This window comes from Macaca fascicularis, chromosome 7 (assembly GCF_037993035.2).
Source record: "Macaca fascicularis isolate 582-1 chromosome 7, T2T-MFA8v1.1".
Lineage (NCBI taxonomy): Eukaryota > Metazoa > Chordata > Mammalia > Primates > Cercopithecidae > Macaca > Macaca fascicularis.
Window position 1 is genome coordinate 87,664,626 of NC_088381.1, and position 22,791 is coordinate 87,687,416.

The 22,791-nt window shown below is 35.6% G+C and overlaps 2 protein-coding genes across 2 annotated transcripts; both read right to left on the reverse strand.

The window, feature by feature from the left end:
* Window positions 1-1,169: 1,169 nt before the first annotated feature.
* Window positions 1,170-7,339, reverse strand: LOC107130342 (olfactory receptor 4S2-like). Its single transcript, XM_015453477.3, has 2 exons — window positions 7,306-7,339; window positions 1,170-2,146 (listed from the first exon to the last, which is right to left on the reverse strand). Exons 1-2 carry the CDS (start codon window positions 7,337-7,339, stop codon window positions 1,170-1,172), a joined length of 1,011 nt encoding a protein of 336 aa, XP_015308963.2.
* A 7,806-nt stretch (window positions 7,340-15,145) lies between these two features.
* On the reverse strand, window positions 15,146-21,099 carry OR4Q3 (olfactory receptor family 4 subfamily Q member 3). Its single transcript, XM_005560652.4, has 2 exons — window positions 20,999-21,099; window positions 15,146-17,235 (listed from the first exon to the last, which is right to left on the reverse strand). Coding segments are annotated over exons 1-2 (966 nt in total). The 5' UTR covers window positions 21,001-21,099; the 3' UTR covers window positions 15,146-16,271.
* Window positions 21,100-22,791: the final 1,692 nt, after the last annotated feature.

A 22,791-nucleotide genomic window follows, 5' to 3' on the forward strand; every position in this document is an offset into this window, starting at 1 on the left:
GCAAGCCCCTCTGTTCCATACATGGAGAGTAGAAAAGAATATACATCACTTATATTCTTCATAAGTGGTGGATACCAGCTAAAAATCCATTAAAAAAGAGAAAAAAGTAAGTGATATTTTATAAATTATATACAGGATTGCTTAAGGCATATAGAAAATAAATGTTGAATAAAAATAATCAGGGCAGAATTCTTGAACAATATGAGTCATGAGATAAGAACTAAGAAAATTTCTCAGGAGAAAAATGCCTTTCCCGGAATACTGAGAATACTTATCTGTTTTTCAACTTTACTAAGAATACCACAAAAAAGAAGATGTGTTTATTCCATTTTGTTCTTTTAAAGAACTGAAGACAAGTTCAACTAAAAATTTATAACAGAATTACATCTCCTTAGTCATTTCAATAGTACAAATATCAACTCATTTTAGTTGCTTTAATCTAGTCTGTGTATTTATTGCCAAAAAAGAGTAAGATTTCTTTCAGTAAAAATAGTATTATAGTAATGTAGTAGAAGAGTATTCAGATTTTCCAAGAGGGTCTTTAAAGAAATTGCTGTCCACCTCAAAATATGTAAAGTTATATTTTCTTTCCTGTACAGAAACCATCCTTCAGGCAATTTATTGATTGTAGGAAGTATATATTTCTATGTCTGCATTTGTTGTATTGCATTATAATTACCTCCTTGCAAATCTGTTTCCCCAACTAGATTTTGCAATATTTATAGGAAAATACTAGAAAAGGAAGAAAAAGAAAATGAAGTAAGGAAGGAAAGAAGGAGGGAACAACAGTGCAGCTTCTGGTAAATTAGACTTCTTTTTCGAAGAGACATGATCTGGTGTGAAGATATGACCAGGAATATCTTTCTCTTATAACCCCGTTCTAAATTATTGATTTGTAGCTTAAGAGAGTTTGATGTGGATAGAAGGGATCTAACGAGGTTAAATGAGCTATTGAGTAGCAGCGTTAATTCTTTTACTCTAGAAGTAAGAGAGGATAAACCTTGCCAAGCATGGAAAGGTTTAAGTTTAGCCTGTCTAAAATAGCCTCAAATTATTTCCTGTTAGACAAAACATAAAAGCTGCATTTAGGAACAATTTTTTTTAATTATTAATAAATTAGGGATCATTGAAGGTATCCACTAATTCTCTGATTTTGCAATTCTGACAAACTATCCTCTCTGCTTTTCCTTCAAGGAGATCTTGCTACTCCATAGCCGCCTCATGGCATTCTTTACATCCTCATTCCGCAGCGTATAGATGAGTGGGTTCAGCATTGGGGTGATGGTAGTATAGAACACAGACACAGCTTTATCCAATGGGAAAGTAGTGGATGGACGGAGATAAATAAAGATACATGGAACAAAGAAGAAAGTTACTACAGTCAGATGAGATCCACAGGTAGAGAGAGCTTTACGTCGGCTCTCTGCAGACTGTTTTCGAAGACTAAACAGAATGACTGTGTAGGAGGCCAAAAGAATGAGGAAACACCCCAGGGAGATGAGACCACTGTTGGCAACTACCAACATATTTACCAGAGTTGTATCAGCACAGGCAAGTTTTAGGACTGGGTGGACATCACAAAAGTAATGGTCTATAACCTGAGCATTACAGAAGGGCAGCTGGAAGGTCAGGAGGGTCTGAACAAAGGAATGACCCAGGGCCCCCAACCAGGACAGTGATGCCAGCACAGTACAAGCATTAGCACTCATGATGACAGTGTAACGGAGGGGTTGGCAGATAGCAGCATAACGATCAAAAGCCATGACGGTCAAAACAAAAATCTCAGCACAACCAAAAAAGTGGAAGGTAAACATCTGAGTTATACAGCCCCAGTAGGAAATAGTCTTTTTCTCAGAAATAAAGTCTGCAATCATCTTGGGTGCTGTGGCTGAGGAATAGGCAATATCCACAAAAGACAGGTTACTGAGGAAGAAATACATGGGTGTGTGCAGTCGGGAGTCAGAAAAGACCATAAGCAAAATGAGCAAATTTCCCACCACGATCACAACGTAGAAGAGGAAAAATAAAACAAAGAACATCAATTGCATTCCAGAATCTTGGGAAAGTCCCAGGAATATAAACTCAGTGACATTGTTGGCCACTTTCATGGGGCCCCAGGCAGGACTGGTGGAGTGACTCTGGTTCTCTGCAAAAATAAATATATGTTATAAATCATTGTAAGCGTGGTAAAGCCTAACAGTAAGAGTCTTGTGAAAATACCTACACGATGTTAAATATGGTAGAGAAAGTTCTTCATATTTCTTGAGCATAGTTCATGAATATTTTTCTTATTATTAGCTTTATTTCCACAGTATTGACTCACATTTGAATTTCTTCCATAATTAGTCTTATAGTTCCTTTTCTCCATACAAGAACCTAGAGAATCTGAGACTTTTTTATTGAGTTTAATGTTTTTCCCTAATCAGTGCTCTCTCTCCCCACCTCCAACTTCTCTTGTCAGAAATTTGCTTTGGAGTGAAAACTTTATTTAATTAAGTAATTAATTTTTTGAGGCAAAATAAAAGCATGAAGTCAGAGTATAAGATCTGATGTATAAAATTTCAGAATCCTTCAAAGATAATATATACTACTCACCTATAGAAAAGTAACATTTTATTTAATCAAGAGAGGAAGACTCAGATTCCAATTTCTCAATTAGATTGAAAGTCTCATCAATTAAAAATTAAGTCATTTTTGGTGCTTATAAATCAACATTGAGGAAGTCTGAATCATAAACTTGATCTGCAGGTTGAAAATTCCATTTTGCTTGCCAATAAGGAATACATGAGAAGTGATCAACTTATACAGAGAAATACTTTTTTCTATGTTGCTCTGAAGAGTTGAAACATTTAAAAGTTATTGAGTTCTGTATCATCCTCAATCCCTTTGCAGGTCCCTGTCATGCTCAATCCCTTTGCCTTGAAAAAAACCCAGATAACTCTCTGTCCTTGTTATCATAGATAAAAATTAGGAATGAAATTTATCATACAGATAATGTTATAAATGATAGTTTAAAAATAAGTGTCTGAAGCCATTTTATAAACTGTAAAAGGAATGCTTACATCATACAGAGAAAATAATGCTTAAAAATAATCAGGAAAAAATTCTTAAAGGAGATTAATATTAGACAAGATCCAAAGTTTCTTGAAATAAAAATGGCTTTTATGAAATATGAAAATTACAAGCTATTTTCCGTCTTTACTCAGAATACCTCTTTTCTGCATGGACAGCAGAAAGAGCACTGCCCAGAAGCTGAATGGTATAAGTTTGAGTGCCCTCATCAGCTTTATAACTTTGGATAAATCTATTTATCTTCCCTGAATCTCAGCTTTCTCATCTATAGAAGATGAATGATAAAATTTTTTACCTCACAAAACTGTTTCAGAATTCAAATGAGATCTATAGAACACGTTTTGAATTTATGAGGTGTTTCCTTTTAATTTGAATCTATCAAGTGGAATCTCTCCAGTAAGCACAATTTATAATTTGGTCTATTTTGTTATTATTTAAAAGCTATATAATGTAACTACTAGAAAATATTAAAAACATATATGATTTTATTTCTGAGATAATAGCTATAATATCTGCCCATATCCATTAAAGAAATATCATTAATAGTTGCTAACATTTACTGAGCATTTTACCATGTGCAGAATCGTGTGCTAAACTCTTTGCGTATGTTACTTCATTCCATCCTCACAATAATATCATAATTTTTATTATCTCCATTTTACAGAGCAGAGCACTAAAGATTAAAGAAGCAAATTGCCCAATATAATTTTTAGTGAAAGGGCTGGTATAATTGTAGTATTCTTATTCCAGAACACACCTAACTTACAAATCCTTAAATAAATGATAGGTAGATAGAAAGATTAGATAGACAGACAGATAGATAGATAGATAGATAGATAGATAGATACATACATACATACATACATACATACATACATACATAGATACATAGAAACATAGATACATAGATAAATTTCTTATAAAAGAACTGAATTTATTATTTATTTTATTTTATTGTTATTATTATTTTTTGGAAAGGAAGTCTCACTCTGTCGCCCAGGCTGGAGTGCAGTGGTGCAATCTTGGCCCACTACAAGCTCCACCTCCCGGGTTCAAGTGATTCTTCTGCCTCGGCCTCCCGAGTAGCTGGGATTACAGGCACTTGCCACCACAAAAAGAACTGAATTTAAACAATTGCTTTCTTATCGTGCAAAGTCCTTCAATTGGAGAATATGTTTCACATTCCTAAAATCATTGAATAGTTTGTGCCCCTTACCAACAAAGCCAAATTGTGCTCAGTCATCACCAGTTGGCAAAATCATTAGGGTTGAAAAAATGCTTAGGTAAATAGAAAACACTTATAATGTACTTACTATATACCAACTTTGATTCTAGATGTTTTACATATTATAGCTCATTTAATGCCCATAATGATCTTATAAAGTAGTATCTCACTCCTATTCCCACTTCAGAAATGAGGAAACTGAAGTACAGAAAGAGTAACTAACTTGCCCAAGGTCATAGAGCTAGTGACTGGCAGAGTTGGTATTTGAACCTAGGCAATGGGAGTTCATGATTTATTTTCCTAACTACTACGCATATCCTAGGTCTGATGGCATCAAAGCCACCAAATATGTTTCTCATTTGAAAGCCTTCAACCTTCTACAATAATCAAAAGACTCTTTTTCTTCTAATCATGAAAAGGTTTTTTTTTAATTATATATGCTATTTAGAGACAAAGACTATAGCTACAACTGGCAAGATCATCACAGCATAGAGTCTGTGCCCAACTCTTCTCACATTAAATTTACAGTGGGGATGTAATAACAAGTGATGGGATACTGATCATTAATTCAGTCATTATTTGATTTGGCAAGTATTGTCAATCAAGTGGAGGAGGTCCACATGTGAACTGTGACAGTTCTCTGGGAAAGGGCTCAAGAAGGAAGCCCAGGAGAGATAGGATTGCCTTTTCAAATGCTGTCACTGGGTGGAATTCTGATAGATGAGTTAGAGTTAACCTGATGAGGAGGAGGATTGCAGGGTGTGGGCACAAAAGAGTAGACAGGGCAGGAAGAACTTTGCAGGCCTAGCAAATAGAATATGTGAAGGTAAAAATCATCACACCATCCTCTTTGGGGAGTGCCAGCAAGTTGAGTATGATTCAGCACAGAATCCACATAGAAAAGTGGCAGAAGATGAGGCTGAAAAGAAGGCAAGCCTAGATTACAGAGTCTTGTGTGTTAAGCTTAAAAGTTAGCAATTGATCTTGAATTAATTGGGGTGCCATAAAGAAAGATCATGGCCACAGGAGGAAAGTAGCTGCGATGGAAGCTGGGGAAGAGAAGTTGTAAAAAAGAAGATGCCTGGAACCCCCAACTTGTCTAGGTTCAAATTTCTGCTTCACCATTTACTAACTTTATGACTTTAGGCAAGTTACTTCACTTCCCTTTGCCTCAGTATTCTCAAGTGTAAAATGTGGATAAGAATAGTACATTTATATAGAGTGTTGTACATATTAAATAGATATTACATATAAAGCACTTATGTGCATAACATACTTTAAGTGAATATATAATTATCATTATCCATCTTAGCTATCAGAGAAAATGCTGATTGGAAGGAGAGACAGACACCTAGATAGGAGTCATCTTAGAACACTAACCTCCTTACTATATTAGCCTCTTGATTCTCATCTATATGCATGCTCATGCTTGTCCAACTCTTAGACTGTGTATCTACTGCTCACACTCACCCTCTCAAATATATTCCTTTCACTGGAGCAGCAACGGAGTACATTCTATATCCTTGCACAGATGTATTCAAGAGTTCAAGCATGGATGCCCAAAGATGTTTGGACCGCTGCTGTATTCACCCTGAGTGGTGACAACTCAACTTTATCTAGACTCCTTCTGAGGAGTTTATCAAATTAATCAAAGTCTAGGACTTAAGATCTTTTTGCTATCTTTGCTGGGAGAAACAGCACAGGATTTAAAGATAGAACAACTCACAGCTCTGCTTCTTCAGGCTATGTAACATTAACATAATTTTTCTAACATCTATTAACCTCCCCTGTGACATAATGCTACCCATGGTAAGACTCAAATTAGACAATGGACAAAAAAATCTATAAACAATCTGCCAGACTAACTCTTGATCATTTTTGTGGTAGAATTTCAGGAACACCGGTATCAGACATCTGAACTCTATGAACCAGAGCCTCTATGGGATGGATTGTTTCTACTGGTCTACCCAGGTTCTTAGGTTAAACTTGATCTCTTTAAGACAATGCTAAAGAATATATATTAGTTAAAATGGGATTTGTGTAATTAAAGAAAAAAGTTTCCTCGTTTATTTAACTCCATGAGCCTATACAAATTATTTCCAATAGAACAACTTCAAAGAATGCAACTCTTGGAATCTTCTGGGAAAGAGATTGTCTTAGTCCCTCTCCTGAGAGATTTACAAAGGGCAGCCATATACTATTCTGGATCTCTTTCCTAACAGCAAGTTCTATCTCATGGAAAACTTTTCATACAATAGTGTTCTTGACTTCAATATCCCTCATAGAGACATTATGACACATGTGCATGCTTTTATGTCTCTTGTTACCTGACATTATTTTATTACTTATTAATCCTATCCTGTTCCTCTAATCGGCCCCAATTGAGGAAACAATTTACTAATCTTTGTGGAGCTGAAAGATAAGGAAAAATATTGAAAAAATCTGCAAATGAGTTAGCATAGCACAATGTATAGATTGTTTAAGGTATCATTGATTTGATTTATATTTCATAAGTACCAATATTAATGCATCCTTTCACTTAATAAATATTTACTAAACTTAATGCAACCCAATTCCTGACATAAAACCATTTATATTAGAGCAGCAGTTTTAAATGACCTCCCTAAATCATCTGAGACTGAAGCATAATTTATGTTAAGTCCTATACTTATCTATGTATAAAGGATTTTAGAGATTGTTTGATTTTATCACACTCATCTAACCATTGGGAAAAAAATAAGGTACAGAGAGGGGAATTAAATTATCTAAGTTTACTGATGATGATAAACCTAGTAAACCTAGAACTGAATTCCAATTGAAATTATATTGACACACACTTTAAATTGTAATATACTATTTCTTAAATTAATTACTAGAACAGACGTTATAAAGCAGGTGAAGAATTTATAGAAGTAAAGAATTTATCTTCGAATGTAATTTGAATCAATGACAACTGACCTTGCCTCTTTCACTGGTGGTTAAGGTATCATTCTAGATGGAAAGCTTACCCTGGACTTTTTCTTGAGTGTGGTCCCACCGCATGGATTTGAACAATCCAAGATCTTGGATCAGAAAAGCCTTTGAAATAAAAATGTGATCGATACCAAGATACGCACACTAAAAGACTGAGATTTATATAATGATGCTTCTCTTATATACGTGCCACATTTCCTCTTGTACAGCCTAAAAAGCGGTCTTGAGTTTGTTTTCTCTTTCTCTCTCTTCTTTCTCTCGCTGTCTCTCCCTCAGAAAGATAGTATTTTGTGAGTTTACAGCCATGCCATAGCTTCTGATCTTGGTATGCAAAAGATTTCTACGTTCCTGGATGCCAAAGGGAAGAAACTCTCAGGAATCTTTATGCATCATCAAAACCCTGAGGGAAATGATGGACAAGTGATTGGGTAAGCAGCTGGAGAATATGGTTAGGCAGAGAAAGTGCAAGTGTAGTCTCTACTAAATAACTCCTTGTAAAACCATGCTGAAAGCTGGCTGAAAATAAGGCTTTTAATTAGGGTATTGAAGATGAAGAGTTGGTCAATATTTCCAGCAGAAGCAGCAGCATGTTCAGAGGCATAGAAATATGAGGAAACTGCACATAGTTCAGAGGTTCAAACAGTGGAACAGGACTGGGCAAAAATTGGAATTAGGATTGATAATTGATCTTGGAACAAGTTTTTCTACTAGAACAAGGCCTAAGGTGTAGAGTGGTGGTGTAGTATGAGAAATATTATTATCCTAGATTTTCTTATCACCATGCAGAACCTATACCCCGATAGAATCTCATAATATGTGTACCAGAATCTGAGGTAGGATAGAACACGGAAACAAGAAAGTATAGGTTTGATGAAATAAGAGGGAGAGACTGGTAGGGCTAGGATGTATATGTTAATTGACTCAACTGAGCCATTTTACTATGTAGACATATTTCAAAACATCATGTTGTACATGACAAATATATACATGTTTTACATGTCAAGTAAATAAATAAGAAACCATGCACAGATGTGGGCAGAGTGGAGGGGGAGTCAAATGTTCACTTAAAGAGATAAAAACTAGAACTGCACTGTATTTATGTTATAGATTTCACCATTTCCTCTAAGTAATGGAAGCTCATCAAGTATTTTCAAGTATTTATTTACAGAATAATTTCAAAAAGCTTTTTGGGAACATAAAGAACATAAGGACAATAAATTAAATAACTGCCATGATAAATAAAAAGTGGACAACATGAGTAAGCCATTTCCTTAAGGAAGAACAAAAGAAATCTGAATAAAAGGTACAATGTAATTAATAATAATGCATCAATATTGGTTTATTTGTTTGACAAATGTACCATAGTAATATAACAATAAGAAAAATAGCATGAGGTGTAATTATATTCTGTGATATCCAACATTTATGTAAATCTGTAACTATTCCAAATTTTAAAAATTATTAAATTTAAAAATGATTTTATAAAATCTTCGAAAGCATGTTGTAAGCCAGAAATTTGGGAGGGCCTATAAACATCTGCTTTATTCATTCCCTTTCATTCCTTTTTTAATTTCAACTTTTATTTTAGATACAGAGGGTACATGTGCAGGTTTGTTATGTGGATTTGTTGCACCAAGGTAGTAAGTATAGTATTCAACAGGTAGTTTCCCAACCCATCCCCCACCCTTCCTCACACCTCTTGTAGTCCGCAGTGTCTATTGTTCCCATGTATATGTCCATGTGTGCTTAATGTTTAGCTCCCACTGGTAAGTGAGAACATGTAGTATTTGACTTTCTGTTCCCGAATTAATTTGCTTAGGATTATTGCCTGTAGCTCCATTCATGTTGCTGCAAAAGACATGATTCCATTCTTTTTTGTGGTTGTATAGTATCTAATAATGTATAAACCATATTTTCTTTATCTAGTCTACCATTTATGGGCACCTAGGTTGATTCTGTCTTTACTGAATAGTGCTGAGAAGAACATACAAGTGTATGTGTCTTTTTGGTCTTTTTGGCATAATCTATTTGTCATAATCTATTTATATATATATATATGTATATATGTAATAGAGAGAGAGAGAGAAATAGGATTGCTGGATCAAATAGTAGCTTTGTTCTAAGTGATTTGAGAAGTCTCCAAAATTCTGCCCGCGGGGCGAACTAATTTACATTCCCAACAACACTGCATAAGCACTCCTTTTTTTTCTATAGGCTCACAAGCATCTGTTGTTTTTGACTTTTTAATAATGGCCATTCTGATTGGCATGAGATGGTATCTCATTGTGTTTTTGATATGAATTTCTCTGACAATTAGTGATGATAAGCATTTTTTCATATGTGTGTTGGCTGCTTGTATGCTTGTATGTCTTTTTATTGAGAATGATCTATTCATGTCTTTTTCCCATTATTAATAGGGCTATTTGTTTTTTGTCCATTGTATTGTTTAAGTTCTATTTACATTTGGGATATTAGACCTTTGTCAGATGCATAGTTTGCAAATATTTTCTCCCATTCTGTAAGTTGTCTGTTTCCCTTCTTGATAGTTTCTCTTTCTGTATAGAAGCACTTTAGTTCACCTAAGTCCCACTTGTCAATTTTTGGTTTTGTTGCAATTTCTTTGGGGGACTTAGCTAATTTTTTTCCCAAGGTCAATGTCAAGAAGAATATCTCCTAGGTTTTGGTCTAGGATTTTTATAGTTTGTGGTCTTACATTTAAATCTTTAATCCATCCTGTTAGTTTTCTTATATGGTGAAAAGCAAGGGTCTAGCTTCATCCTCTTGCACTTTTCACCTCAAGGAATTAGAAAATAAAGGACAAACCAACTCCCTAGCTAGCAGAAGAAAAGAAATAACTAAAATTAGAGAACAGCTTAATGAAATTGAGGTGCAAAAATCTATACAAAAGGTCAATGAAACCAAGAGTTAGTCTTTTGAAAAAATAAGACTGATAGACTGCTAGTTAGATTAAAAATAATAAAAAAGAAGATCCAAATGATTATAGTCAAAAAGGACAAAAATGACATTACAACTGATCCCACAGAAATAAAAAAGATCCTCAGAGAATACTGTGAACAACTCCATGCACATAAATTAGAAAATCTGGAAGAAACTGATAAATTCCTGAAACCTCACAATCTCCTAAGATTGAATTAGGAAGAGATTGTAATCCTTAATAGACAAATATCAAGCTCTGAAATTGAATCAGTAATTAAAAAAAGAAACTCTACTAACCAAAAAAAGCCCAGGACCAGAGGGATTCGCAGTTGAATTCTACCAGACATATAAAGAAGAAATGGTATCAATCCTACTGAAACTATTCCCAAAAAAAAATCAAAAAGGAAGGGTTCCTCCCTAACTCATTCTATAAAGCTAACATCAGCCTATTGCCAAAATCTGGCAGAGACGAAACAAAGAAAGAAAACATCAGGCCAATATCCTGATGGACGTGGATGCAAAAATCCTCAACAAATACTAGCAAACCGAATTCAGCAGCACATCAATAAGTTAAGTCACTATGATCAAGTAGGCTTTGTTCCTGGGATGCAAGGTTGACTTGACATATACAAATCAATTTGATTCACTACATAAACTGAATAAAAAATAAAAACGATATGATCACCTTAATGGATGCAGGAAAAGCTTTTGATAACACTCAACATCCCTTCATGATAAAAATCCTGAACAGACTTGGTATCAAAAGACCATATCTCAAAATAATAGCCATCTATGACAAACCCATAGCTAACATGATATTGAATGGGCAAAAGCTGAGACCATTCCTCTTGGGACCTGGAACAAGACAAGGATGTCCACTCTCACAACTCCTATTCAATATAGTACTGGAAGTCCTATTTACAGCAATCAGGAAAAAAAGAAAAAAGAAAAGTCATATAAATAGGAAAGGAAGAAGTCAAACTATGTATTTTCACTGATAATGATTCTATAGTTTAAAAACTCAAAAGACTTTACCAAAAGGCCACTAGAACTGATAAACAATTTTAGCAAGGTTTCAGGATACAAAATCAATGTACAAAAATCAGTAAACATTTCTATATGCGAATAATGCCCAGGCTGAGAGTCCAATCAAGAGCATAATTGCATATACAATAGCCACAAAGAAAATGAAATACCTAGGAAAACATTTCAGCAAGATGAAAGATCTCAACAAGCATAACTACAAAACACTGATCAGAGAAATCAGAGACAACACAAATTAACGGAAAAACATTTTGTGCCCATGAATTGAAAGACTTAATGTCATTACAATGGCCATATTGCCCAAAGCAATATACAAATTCAATGCTATTCCTATCAAACTATCAACGTCATTCTTCACAGAATTAGAAAAACCTCTTCTAAAATTCATATGGAACCAAAAAAAGAGCTCAAATAGCGAAAGCAATCCTAAGCAAAAACAACAAAGCCAGAGGTATTACATTACCTGACTTCAAACTATAAGTCTACAGTAACCAAAACAGCATGGTACTGGCACAATAAAAAGACACATAGGCCAATGAAACAGAATAGAGAATAGGTGTGTGGGACAAAGCCACACACTTACAGCCCTATAATCCTCAACAAAGTAGACAAAAACAGGCAATCTTCATTGAATAGGATAGCCCCCTATTCAATGAAGAGTGCTTAGATAACCAGCTAGCCATAAATAGGAAAAAAAAGACCTAAAATATAAATATTTTACATAATTTTGAGGGCATATACATCACCTAACATAAAAGTTATTATGCCAAGGCCAGTTTCAATATGAATAAGGCAGTTATTAGGAATTTTGCTGTCACCTGATAATGGTCTGGAGTCAGGTTCATCTTTCTGTTCTTTGATTCTCTAAGATTAAACAATTGTACAATATTCTTTCAGTCTTGTTCCCCTTTCAATTTACGAGAACAACTAGTAATAATAATAACATAATCAATCAATATATAATGAGTTCTGACCATATGTAGACATTCTTACTAGAGCTTTGTAAGTATTATTTTGTTTAGTTTTTCCAAAAACCCTGTGAGTTGGGTTCTTTTATTGTCCTTATTGTACAGACAAAGAGGTATTGAGGTTGTCATTTGCCCTCTAGTATATGGTGGAGCTGAGCCATGATAAGACCATTTGACTACAGAGTCCACAGTTTGGACCTCTCCATTCTACTCTCCTCAATCGTCTGGGCTCACACATTGCCTTAAAATGCTATTCACCTCCCACTAGTAGACATTGAGAGACGTAGAGTCTCAATTAGATATTTGGGTGATCTATTGATGCTTAGTGGAAGGCCCAAATGGGAAGATATCTACATTTCCAGGCACATAATAGCACACAGCAAATAATTGTTGAATTAATAAGTGGATAATAACAATAAATGAAGAAATACTAAAAGATCCAAAAATCACTAGCAGTTTTTTATTAGAGGAACATCTTGCAGGAGATGTTTTCTCTAAATCTGGTGTAAATATTATGATGGCATGTTGGTGTCTCTCTAATAATACCTTCTAGTTTCTAGGGCTTTTAGAGGCAGAAATTTGGCAATGGGTGGGTAGGGTTTCCTGGCTTATATTGGCCCAGTTACAATGTCTACTTTAGAGTTAGGCTATAAATGTGCTTATCTTTAGTTCCCATGATGTGTCTTGGAAACATGAAGTAAATAATTCTCCCATGATTTCATGAATCAGGCTTGTCTTTGTCTCCTATGAGTTATTTCAGTACCTGAGAGGGCCATAAGAGCTGTACAGAACAAGAAAATCCATCCCAAATGTCTATGAGACCCAAGGCAAGAGTACAAATGAAGCCCATGTAACATATGACTAAAAGCTACACAGCAAGCTAACAAAATGTAAATAAAATATCTTCTCATAGCCTCATAACTACTAGAAGGCCAGTTTCCAATCCAAAATCCCCAGGCTCCTTAAATTTCTGCACCAGAATGTCAGCATGAACAGAGCAGGCCTTTGACTGTGAGACCTTCAGTCCACCTCTTCTCTAGTTCCAAACCCCACCATAAGGGGTCTCTCATGTATGAATGTGGACCCTGCTGCCCACATGTGGAGGCTTTGTCCACACGTTTTGCATACAGGGCCCCTCAATACCTCTGCAGTCTAGGGATGCACACATGATATGGTCCACTCTTAGGAGGAAAGACCCAGAGAAGAGGCTCAGGCAAGCTGTGAAAGTGGGCTCATGGTATCTGAACAGGAAATTCTGGAGGACCAGGTACCTAGATAATAACAGTCATGTGCAGTCTCAAGAAAGAGAAATTTTATCATTATTAATAAAAAGAATTTTAATATATATAATTGGTTAAACAAAGAGAGACTTGAAAATGTAGAAGGGAATACAAAAAGCTCTTGCTTTTCTTAAAATAATGCTACCAATTCCAGCTATCAACAGGACATTTAAAATGATTTGCCAAGACTATACATTTTGCTATGAAAGAAGAACATCAGAAAAAGGGGATGTTGCAGCCGGCTTATACTAAGAGAACGCCTGGAGCTCTATGTCCTTGAAACATGCCTGGTAATCCCTAGCACCACTCAAACCTTTCTGTTAACTCACACACTACTCTCGGGCAGTTTCCAGCTCTTCAGGATGTTCAAAATACTATCTTTGGGATATCATACTGCTTTTCGGGATATTCATTGTATGCAAAAAACTCTGAAAATGTTGAGTGAAGCGAAAGAGGAGAACATGATGTTCCAGGTGTTTCATTCTCACCCTCACCCATGCTATTTAGAAATCTCCCAAATGGCAGCCTAGTTCCTAGTCTGTGAGGAGTCCTTCTGTAGCAATATATACATATACACATACATACATATGGCTTCTTAAATATAAAGTCATTAACTCCCAACACAAAAATAAAAATACATTTTTTGTCCCTATATCAAGAAAGCTCTTACAAGGCTAGGGGTATTGCAATTTTCCAGTATATCCTAGGATTAGATGGAGTTTCAGACATTTTTTTCAGAGGTGTATTTTTCAGCTAAGTAATCATAAAAACCTCTCTATGTCAATTAATTAGGAGATAAAGTGACAAAATGTAAAAACATTGTTAAAAGTTTGTTACTATCTTATACAGTAAATAGAATAAAGACATTTTCACAGCCATAAAATATTGCAAGGATCCTACATCAGAGATAGATAATCTTAAACATAAATGTTTAAGTTAACCTTTTTAGGGATCTTCCAGCTCTGAAGCTCCTACACAGGTATTATAGAAATTAAGTAATCTGGCCGGGTGTGGTGGCTCACGCCTGTAATCCCAGCATTTTGGGAGGCCGAGGCAGGCAGATCACCTGAGGTCAGGAGTTCAAGAACAGCCTGACCAACATGGAGAAACCCCGTCTCTACTAAAAACACAAAAATCAGCCAGGCATGGCTGATTGTAATCTCAGCCATGTGGCCGGTGCCTGTAATCTCAGCTACTTGGGAGGCTGAAGTAGGAGGATCAGTTGAACCTGGGAGGCGGAGGTTGTAGTGAGCCAAGATCGTGCCACTGCACTCCAACCTGGGAGACAAGAGTGAGATTCTGTCTTAAAAAAAGAAAAAAAAAAAAAAAAAAGACATGAGAGAAAGAAAGAAAGAAAAGAAGAGAAAGAAAAAAGAAAGAAAGAAAGACAGACAGAAATAAAGAAAGAAAGAAAAAGAGAAATCTGTATAATTGGGATAAATACTCTTTCTGAGGAGAAGTAAAATATTAACTTCATTATGTAATTATAACCTTTCTTTTTCTTTTTCTTTGAGACAGAGTTTTGCTCTTGTTGCCCAGGCTGGAGTGCAGTGGTGTGATCTCAGCTCACTACAACTTCTGCCTCCCGGGTTCAAGTGATTCTCCTGCCTCAGCCTTCCTGAGTAGCTGGGATTACAGGCACGTGCCACCATACCCAGTTAATTTTGTATTTTTAGTAGAGATGGAGTTTCTCCATGTTGGTCAAGCTGGTCTCGAACTCCCAACTTTAGACGATCTGCCCACCTCGGCCTCCCAAAGTGCTGGGATTACAAGCAGCTTTATTGATTGATTACGTTTTTTCTAGGTGGTCATTGGCAAGTCACTTAACTCTGAGTTCATTCTCAAAAATGAAGTTAGGTAACATTATTTATTCCTCAAAGCATGTTTGAGACTCAGGTAATAACTGTGAGCATCTCAAGAATAAGTGCTTTCAACCACAGTTCATTTCTTCCTCCTTTCCTTTAGAGGTTAAAATTCTTAAACATTATGGTCAGTTGAAGAGCCAGCTTACCTATTCATCCCCACTGTAATTCCACTCAAAGAGAAACTCAATGTGAAATTGGGTACCTCTTCTTGAGAAGCCTCTACAACAGAATACTGACAGCTTCCATCACCCCAGCACTCCTGGACTTCCTTTCTCTCACACATAAACTTTGTTAAGAGCCTATGTTCATTAGAGTGATGCCTGACTGCATTTCTAAAATTTGGGACACTATGGAACATAGTTCCAAGGTAAATACTACTACATAGGGTGGTTGTTACTGTTCTCAAGCTTTGTTAATAACAGAACAAAGAAATTCACACTACTTCAGAAGAGGATCTGATGAGACCTCAGAAGGAACTTCCTAACACTAGGAATCATTAAACGCTGGAGGAACGGAACACAAAAAGAGATATATCTTCTTTCATTTGAATAGATTTAAAAAGTGGAACAAATTGAATAAATGAAGAGTATTTAGAGACATAAAGATAGAAAAGTTGATCTTTCAAGGTGTCCTCTAATCCTAGGACTCAATTAATGCTTGTTATCATTTGTGGCCAGTAAATTCTCCTGAGTTCTCGAGTTCTCTTGATTATGGTCAAAAGGCATAGGTGGCGTTCTAGAGTGCCACCTGTGCTTTTAAATCGTAATCAAGAGTGATCCATTATAATCTGTATACTGTCTTCTCTTTTATACCAAAGTCATCAAAATGGTTTTTACACATGTACAAGATGAGTTAAGAGTCTTCCAAGAAAGAGTATGTTTTTCAAATCACCTCTTCTGCTCATTCTTTAACAAAGCAATGGAATGCCACATGGTTTTATTCTCAGCTTCTTCATAGCTGTCTTCATATCAGCATTTCTGAGTGTGTAGATGAGGGGGTTCAACATAGGTGTAATCACTGTGTAAAACACGGAGAATATCTTATCCACAGAGAAGCTGCAGAAAGGCCTCAAATAGATGAATATACATGGCATGAAGATCAGGCTGACCACTGTCAGGTGAGAGGCACAGGTAGAGAGGACCTTGTTCTGGCCCTGGCGGAAGTGTTTTCTCAGGGTGATCAGGATGATAGCATAAGAGAATAGTAAGACCAAGAAGCAGACAAGAGACAGCAGACCACTATTGGCTATCATGAGCACCTCTACCACATAGGTGTCCATGCAGGCCAGCTTGATGACCTGTGGGACATCACAGTAGAAGTTGTCCAGTTCATTGGGGCCACAGAAAGGCAGCTGGATGACTAGTATGATCTGCATGATAGAGTGGATAAAACCCCCACACCAGCAGGCAAGAACCAACCAAAGGCATAGCTGGGGATTCATGATTGTAAGGTAGTGCAAAGGATTACAGATGGCAACATACCTGTCATAGGCCATGACTGTCAGCAGAAACATCTCACTGGCTCCTAGAAAGTGGAGGAAGTAGATCTGGGTCAGACATCCTGAAAAAGAGATGCTCTTGCTCTGCTGTAGGAAATCCCCTAACATCTTTGGCACAGTAACACAGCTCAGGCATAGGTCAATGAAAGAGAGATGACCTAAAAAATAATACATAGGAGATTGGAGCAGGTGAGCATGGACTTGCACTGTTACCACTATCAAGAGGTTTCCCAGGACAATAGCAATGTAAAAAAACAAAAATAGTAAGAAGAAAAATAGCTGCAGCTCCCAAGAAGATGATAGGCCCAGAAGAACAAATTCTGTCACGTTGGAATCTTGTTCTTTTTTCATCAAGCCAAGAATATCAAGTGACCTAGAGAAAGAAGAATTAAATCAGAACAAGGGAGATTTAAGGTAGATACAGATAGATAGATAGATAGATAGATAGATAGATAGATAGATAGATAGATAGATAGATGGATAGTATATAAATTATATAAAAATTATTTACGCAAGATCTATGAGGTAGTATAGGCAGTACACTCTTACATTGATAGAACAAGGAATTTTGTTCGTTTCTTCCAACTCTTTATTTCTGTAATACTTTTAAATTGCATTAACAGTAAACTAGAAAGAAACACAATGACCTGGACATGAGGTGATAAGTGCATGTTAATCTTTCCATTTCTTTTAATAGACAGAATAATGTCCTCTAAGGACAAAAGTTCTGGAATGGAATATCTAGATCCAATGCCCAGCTCCACCATTACCAATGGAGTACTCTCAGGCAAGGAAATAAACCTCTCTGAGTTTTATTATTTGGTCATTCAGTTTAATGCAGAGTTAGTAATATCTCCCAAGATTGTTTTGAGAACCAAATGTAATGCCTTTGAGCACCATAAAAAAATAACTAGATCTCTCAAGATGAGGAAATATCTCTTACTCATCTTTGTAACCACAGCACAATACTTACTGCATAGCAGAAGCTCAATAGTTTATCAAATCAAAGGAAGAATGTTTTGTAAACAACAAATTGCTATGTTGTTCAAAGGTTAGTAGTTACTACGAATAAACGTATTAGGAAACAAACCATTTAGGAAGGATTGAAAAAGAGCTCATATTTTTTTGTCTTTACTATCCCAGGTCACAGAAATTGGGAAGTTTGTAAAAATGAGGTAAGAAGAAATAGTCTCAGTCTTTAAGATATAGGAAAGCATCAGACTCAGAATGAGTAGGACAATGATTAAAAGACACTAATCACCAAGAGAAGAGACCAGGGGCCATGACCCACATCATGGGGGCATGCACAAAAGCCCACCATGACCCTTTTATAAAACAGAGTAACAAGAGAAATCAGAGTTGTATTGCTTCTGGACTTTTCAACAACCATAGATCCATAAGAAAATAAAGGATTTGCTAAGATATTGTTAGATCCATTTTCCCCTGCTCTACACTCATACTCATCCCCAACGTTTGGTGAGAGTACCTTGGATTACAAACAGAAAATCAGAGAACGTTGATACATTTCTTCCATTGAAGTAGTAGATGCTTCTCTGTCTAGAATATTTTTTATCTAGAACCAGCTATAAGCAAAATATGAAGTAAGACAAGATTTTATTTTGTGTCCCAAGCTTCGTAATCCATGTTGCACTTGGTTCTATCGAGTCATTCAGAGAATGTTACCCAATAAAATCCTTCATACTAGATATCAGGTATTTACAAAGATAATGCAGAAAAGTACTTAAATTCTAAAAATAAAAGCCCCTAATGACAAGAAAACTTTCTCTAGGATATTGTTCCAAGATAAGCCAGTAAGAGAGAGATTCAGGGCTCAAGCCACCTTTGGATGCCTCTGTCACACTATGTTTGTGACCATCCTCCAACTGCCTATATAACCAGGTGCACAGGTGCATCTAAATCTATAATCTCATAACTAATAGAAGGAATCACCTCACTTTCTATAATCAATTGGAAAATAAAACAAAGCAAGAAATACAAGTTAGGGAACGATTTGCTGTTATAGGTACAGCCCTACTTGAGCTCTGCTATATTGAAAATTCTCCAATCTTTTTTGCATGCACCAAGGATTGCAAATTTCCGTAAGAAAACATCATTTTGATGTTCTTTTCAGTTATCTAAAATGCATAATTAACAGGGGTCAAGTCTCATTAAAATTATGGGTCTAATTTTTAAAAATAATCTTGGGAAAACTGGAAAAGTCTGAGAAAGAGAAACCAAAGTTATTTTTTTAATTAAAAAAGGTTTCTAGAAGCCAGAAAACAATGGGAACACATAGTCTAAAGTACTGTTATAATTTAGTCTCAGAATACGGCTGAGAAACAATGTCATTATTTCCTAATGTAAAGGCATAGTATACCCAGGGTGTATGGTACACTTGTTATTTCCACCAAACATGTTGAGAAAGAAACGATTATATTAAAACAGACAATATTAAAACTAAATAAATCAGAAGGATAGATTAAATAAGAGAAGAATATGTAAAACATGTTTTAACCCAAATTACTACAGTACATTTATAAACCTGAGTTTACGGCCTACTTGTTTAAAGTAAGATTTAATATTAGGAAATTTCAGTACTATAAATATTCTGGACAGTCCCTAGGTGATTATTCTGATAAGATTTTGATTAATAACATCAAAATCTTTACAATTACTTAAGATAAAAATAGGCAACTCTGTATGTTAGTTATTTGAGGTTTAATCAAGGTAAGGGCTGGATTCTGGTTATTCTTGGATTTTTTTTACTGACAATAAATTTGCAATCTTCAGCCCATATGAAACATAACACTAAACAACACAGAAAGCTTCCTTTTAGGTTGAATAACATTTCCACATTTGGTAGTCACCTCCCAGCTTCTGTGTTTCTGAAGTCTCATCACAGTAAGAAACTAAGCCTGTGACTGTTCTGTGAAGAATGAAAAGAACACGACACCTATCAACATGAAGGAATGTCTACACCCCAAAACTACCCCCAATCACAACATAATTTCCCTTGCCAAAGCCCTGCAGAGCATGGAAAGCCACATTCAAAAATACCAGCTCCATTACCCCATTAGCAGTAAGATCAGGCCCTATCAAGCATTTCATGTTTCAGAGCCTAAAAATAACCTAAGAATGTGAAAAAGTCAATAAAAATTTTAAGTACACAAAATGAGCCAAAATAATTGAGAATGCTTAATGCAAAATGAAAGTCTTTATGGAAGGACCCTGCTTTGAGAGAAGAGGACAAACTAAAGCTCCTTAAATAATCAAAGGCTACTTGTGTGCAGCTGAGCAGCTGGTCGCTCGTCTTTCTAAACAGGGAACCAGAGATGTTTATGAGGAAAATATGAAGAAAAGGAGTAAAATTTTTCTCCTGGTACTTGTGCATGTGTGTGCTTTAAGCATAATAGCATACTATATTTTGCTATTATGTTTGTCTTGTATTTATTTTGGTCTGTGTGGAACTAAATGCATTATTAGAGGAGGAAATTTGACTAGCTCAACAATAGAAAATGATTTGCTAGCTGGAGTTTCAATTCCATATGAATTCCTTCTGGAGGCATTTGATGCATTTTTAAATTTCTCCTGAAAACCAAGAAGTGGACACCATTGTTGAAGATGGTACCTACAGTGGTATTGTCTATTGAGAAAGAAACAATCTTTCTGCTGTAAACTTCTTTGGCCTTGTTTGAAACATTGCATTCTATATTGCACCTGTGGAAAGTAAAGAAGATTTTAGTAAAAAGAAACTTTAATAATTAAAGAAATGGAAAACGGAATCTAGAAGGGACTATAGCAGAATTAGGTAGTCTTAAGACAATATTGCCATGAAACCCGTGCCTTCAGTTATGTGAATTTGGTCCTATCTTATCCAAATCTTGCAACTACCTTCTAAGATGCCACTAGCCCTAGAATTCCTTGATGCTATAGGAATTTCACTGTTCCGTGAATGTTTCTAAGAGTAAATTTAAAACAACAAAACTCAAATGATCTCTTAAATGTAAAAATGATCAATGCCAGAGTATATAGAGAAAAAGAGTGAGGACAACAGTAAACATAAAAATAGCATCAGAGTCAGACAGAGGAGCAGGAAGGGGAGGGGAGCTTTGAATAAATATATCTGAGAAACCTACATCTTTGCTTGTCAGAAGCTATGTGGTTTCAAGGAAGGAAGATGTTTTCCTGCCATTCATCCTACCAACCCTGTCTTCAGCTTCAGGCCAGCAAAATGGGCAATCTTCAGATGACCATCGCAGCTGCCCAGTGCATGTCTTAACTGCTTCCTTATAAGCCAAGCCCTAGTTGAGGGCTGGCTGTATGAACTGGAAATATCTCCTATCCCTAGGACTCTAGCTGTATCTGAGGTTTTTATGGTTCTTACAACACTGCTTAGCTTAATGAGCCCTGGGATTCCCTAGGCTGCTGCTGTTTGAGTTGTATTAAATTTAGTTCTTGCTAGGAAGCTGACCTTGGGACCTGCAGGCTCTGAAGCAATTAGAACTGCTTCATAACAGAACCCACTTATTTTACTTACTTTGGATTGATTAATTTGTAATTTGTCATTGATTTATTTGTATATGCCATCCATTTTCCATGCCTCAGTCTGTATCTGAAGAAGATTCTCACTGGTTTTTCTCTCAACCATGCTCCTTGAAGTAGCAGAAGCTAAAGGATAAATACCATGCTAAGGTATTTATCTCTGGGATAATTCCAGGGATAGCTTAGTATTTATCCTTTAAGGTAATATAGAGTCTTGATACAACACCTGATCTCTTGAAACCTCGAGCAGCTTACCTACTGGCATTTATTCATGGAGTGTATCCAGAAAACACAGCTGTTGTCATTAGTAATTTAATTTTTTATAGACTGACTGTCAAATCTAATTTTTTAAATATCATAAAACATAATTCTCAAACAAATACATAATGAACACATCAAAACCTGTATTTAACTAATTAATGAAGGATAGCAGGATAACAAAACCTGTTCAAAAAAGAATATGAAAAGTGTGATTTTACATAATCAGAGCAAAAAATGAACACTAAAATAAAATTGTTAAATTAGACGTAATCCAGTTAATGTCTCATGACACAGATTTACCTATATAACAAACCTGCACGTGTACCTCTGAACTTAAAAGTTAAAAAATATCAACATGACAAAAATATTCATTTTATTTCATACAGCTCTAAAAAGGGGTAATAAGACCTTAATCTTTGGGATTATCTTTTCTACCACACTAAAAAGATACAATTTAGCAGTTTTCTATAACATCTAGCTATATGTAATTATACAATGTCTGAGATTCCATAATTCATATATAATAAGTTAAACAAAATCACATTTGCTAGAGAGTCAGATGACTCTTAGCTGGGCTTGCTAAACAATGATTTTTGTTTTGTTATTTTTTATTTCTGTTGGTACATAGTAGGTGTATATATTTATGGAGTATGAGATATTTGGGTACAGGCAAATAATACATAATAATCACATCGTGGTAAATGGGGTATTTATCCACTCAAGCATTTATCCTTCGTGTTACAAACAATCCAATTATATTATTTTTGTTATTTTAAAATGTACAATTAAATCATTATTTACTATATTCACCCTGTTGTGCTATCAAATACTAGATACTATTTGTTCTTTATATTTTTTATCCCTAACTATTCCCATTTTTCCCCATCCCACACTTCCACCATCCGTCTCAGTTTTTGGTAATCATCATTCTACTCTTTATCTGCATGATTCAATCGTTTTAATTTTTAGTTCCCACAGATAAGTGAGAATATGGGAAGTTTGTCTATCTGTGCCTGGCTTATTTCACTTAACACAATAATCCCCATTTCCATCTGTGTTGTTGCAAATGATCTCATTCTTTTTATGGCTGAATAGTACTCTATTGTATATATATGTACCACATTTT

Bases quoted from the DNA above. Each gene is read 5' to 3' on its own strand.
- LOC107130342 (XM_015453477.3), bottom strand. From the start codon at position 7,339: ATGCGGTGGGACCACACTCAAGAAAAAGTCCAGG. The intron at 2,147-7,305 runs GTAAGCTTTCCA...TTATTTTTGCAG, and splicing joins CACTCAAGAAAAAGTCCAGG to AGAACCAGAGTCACTCCACC.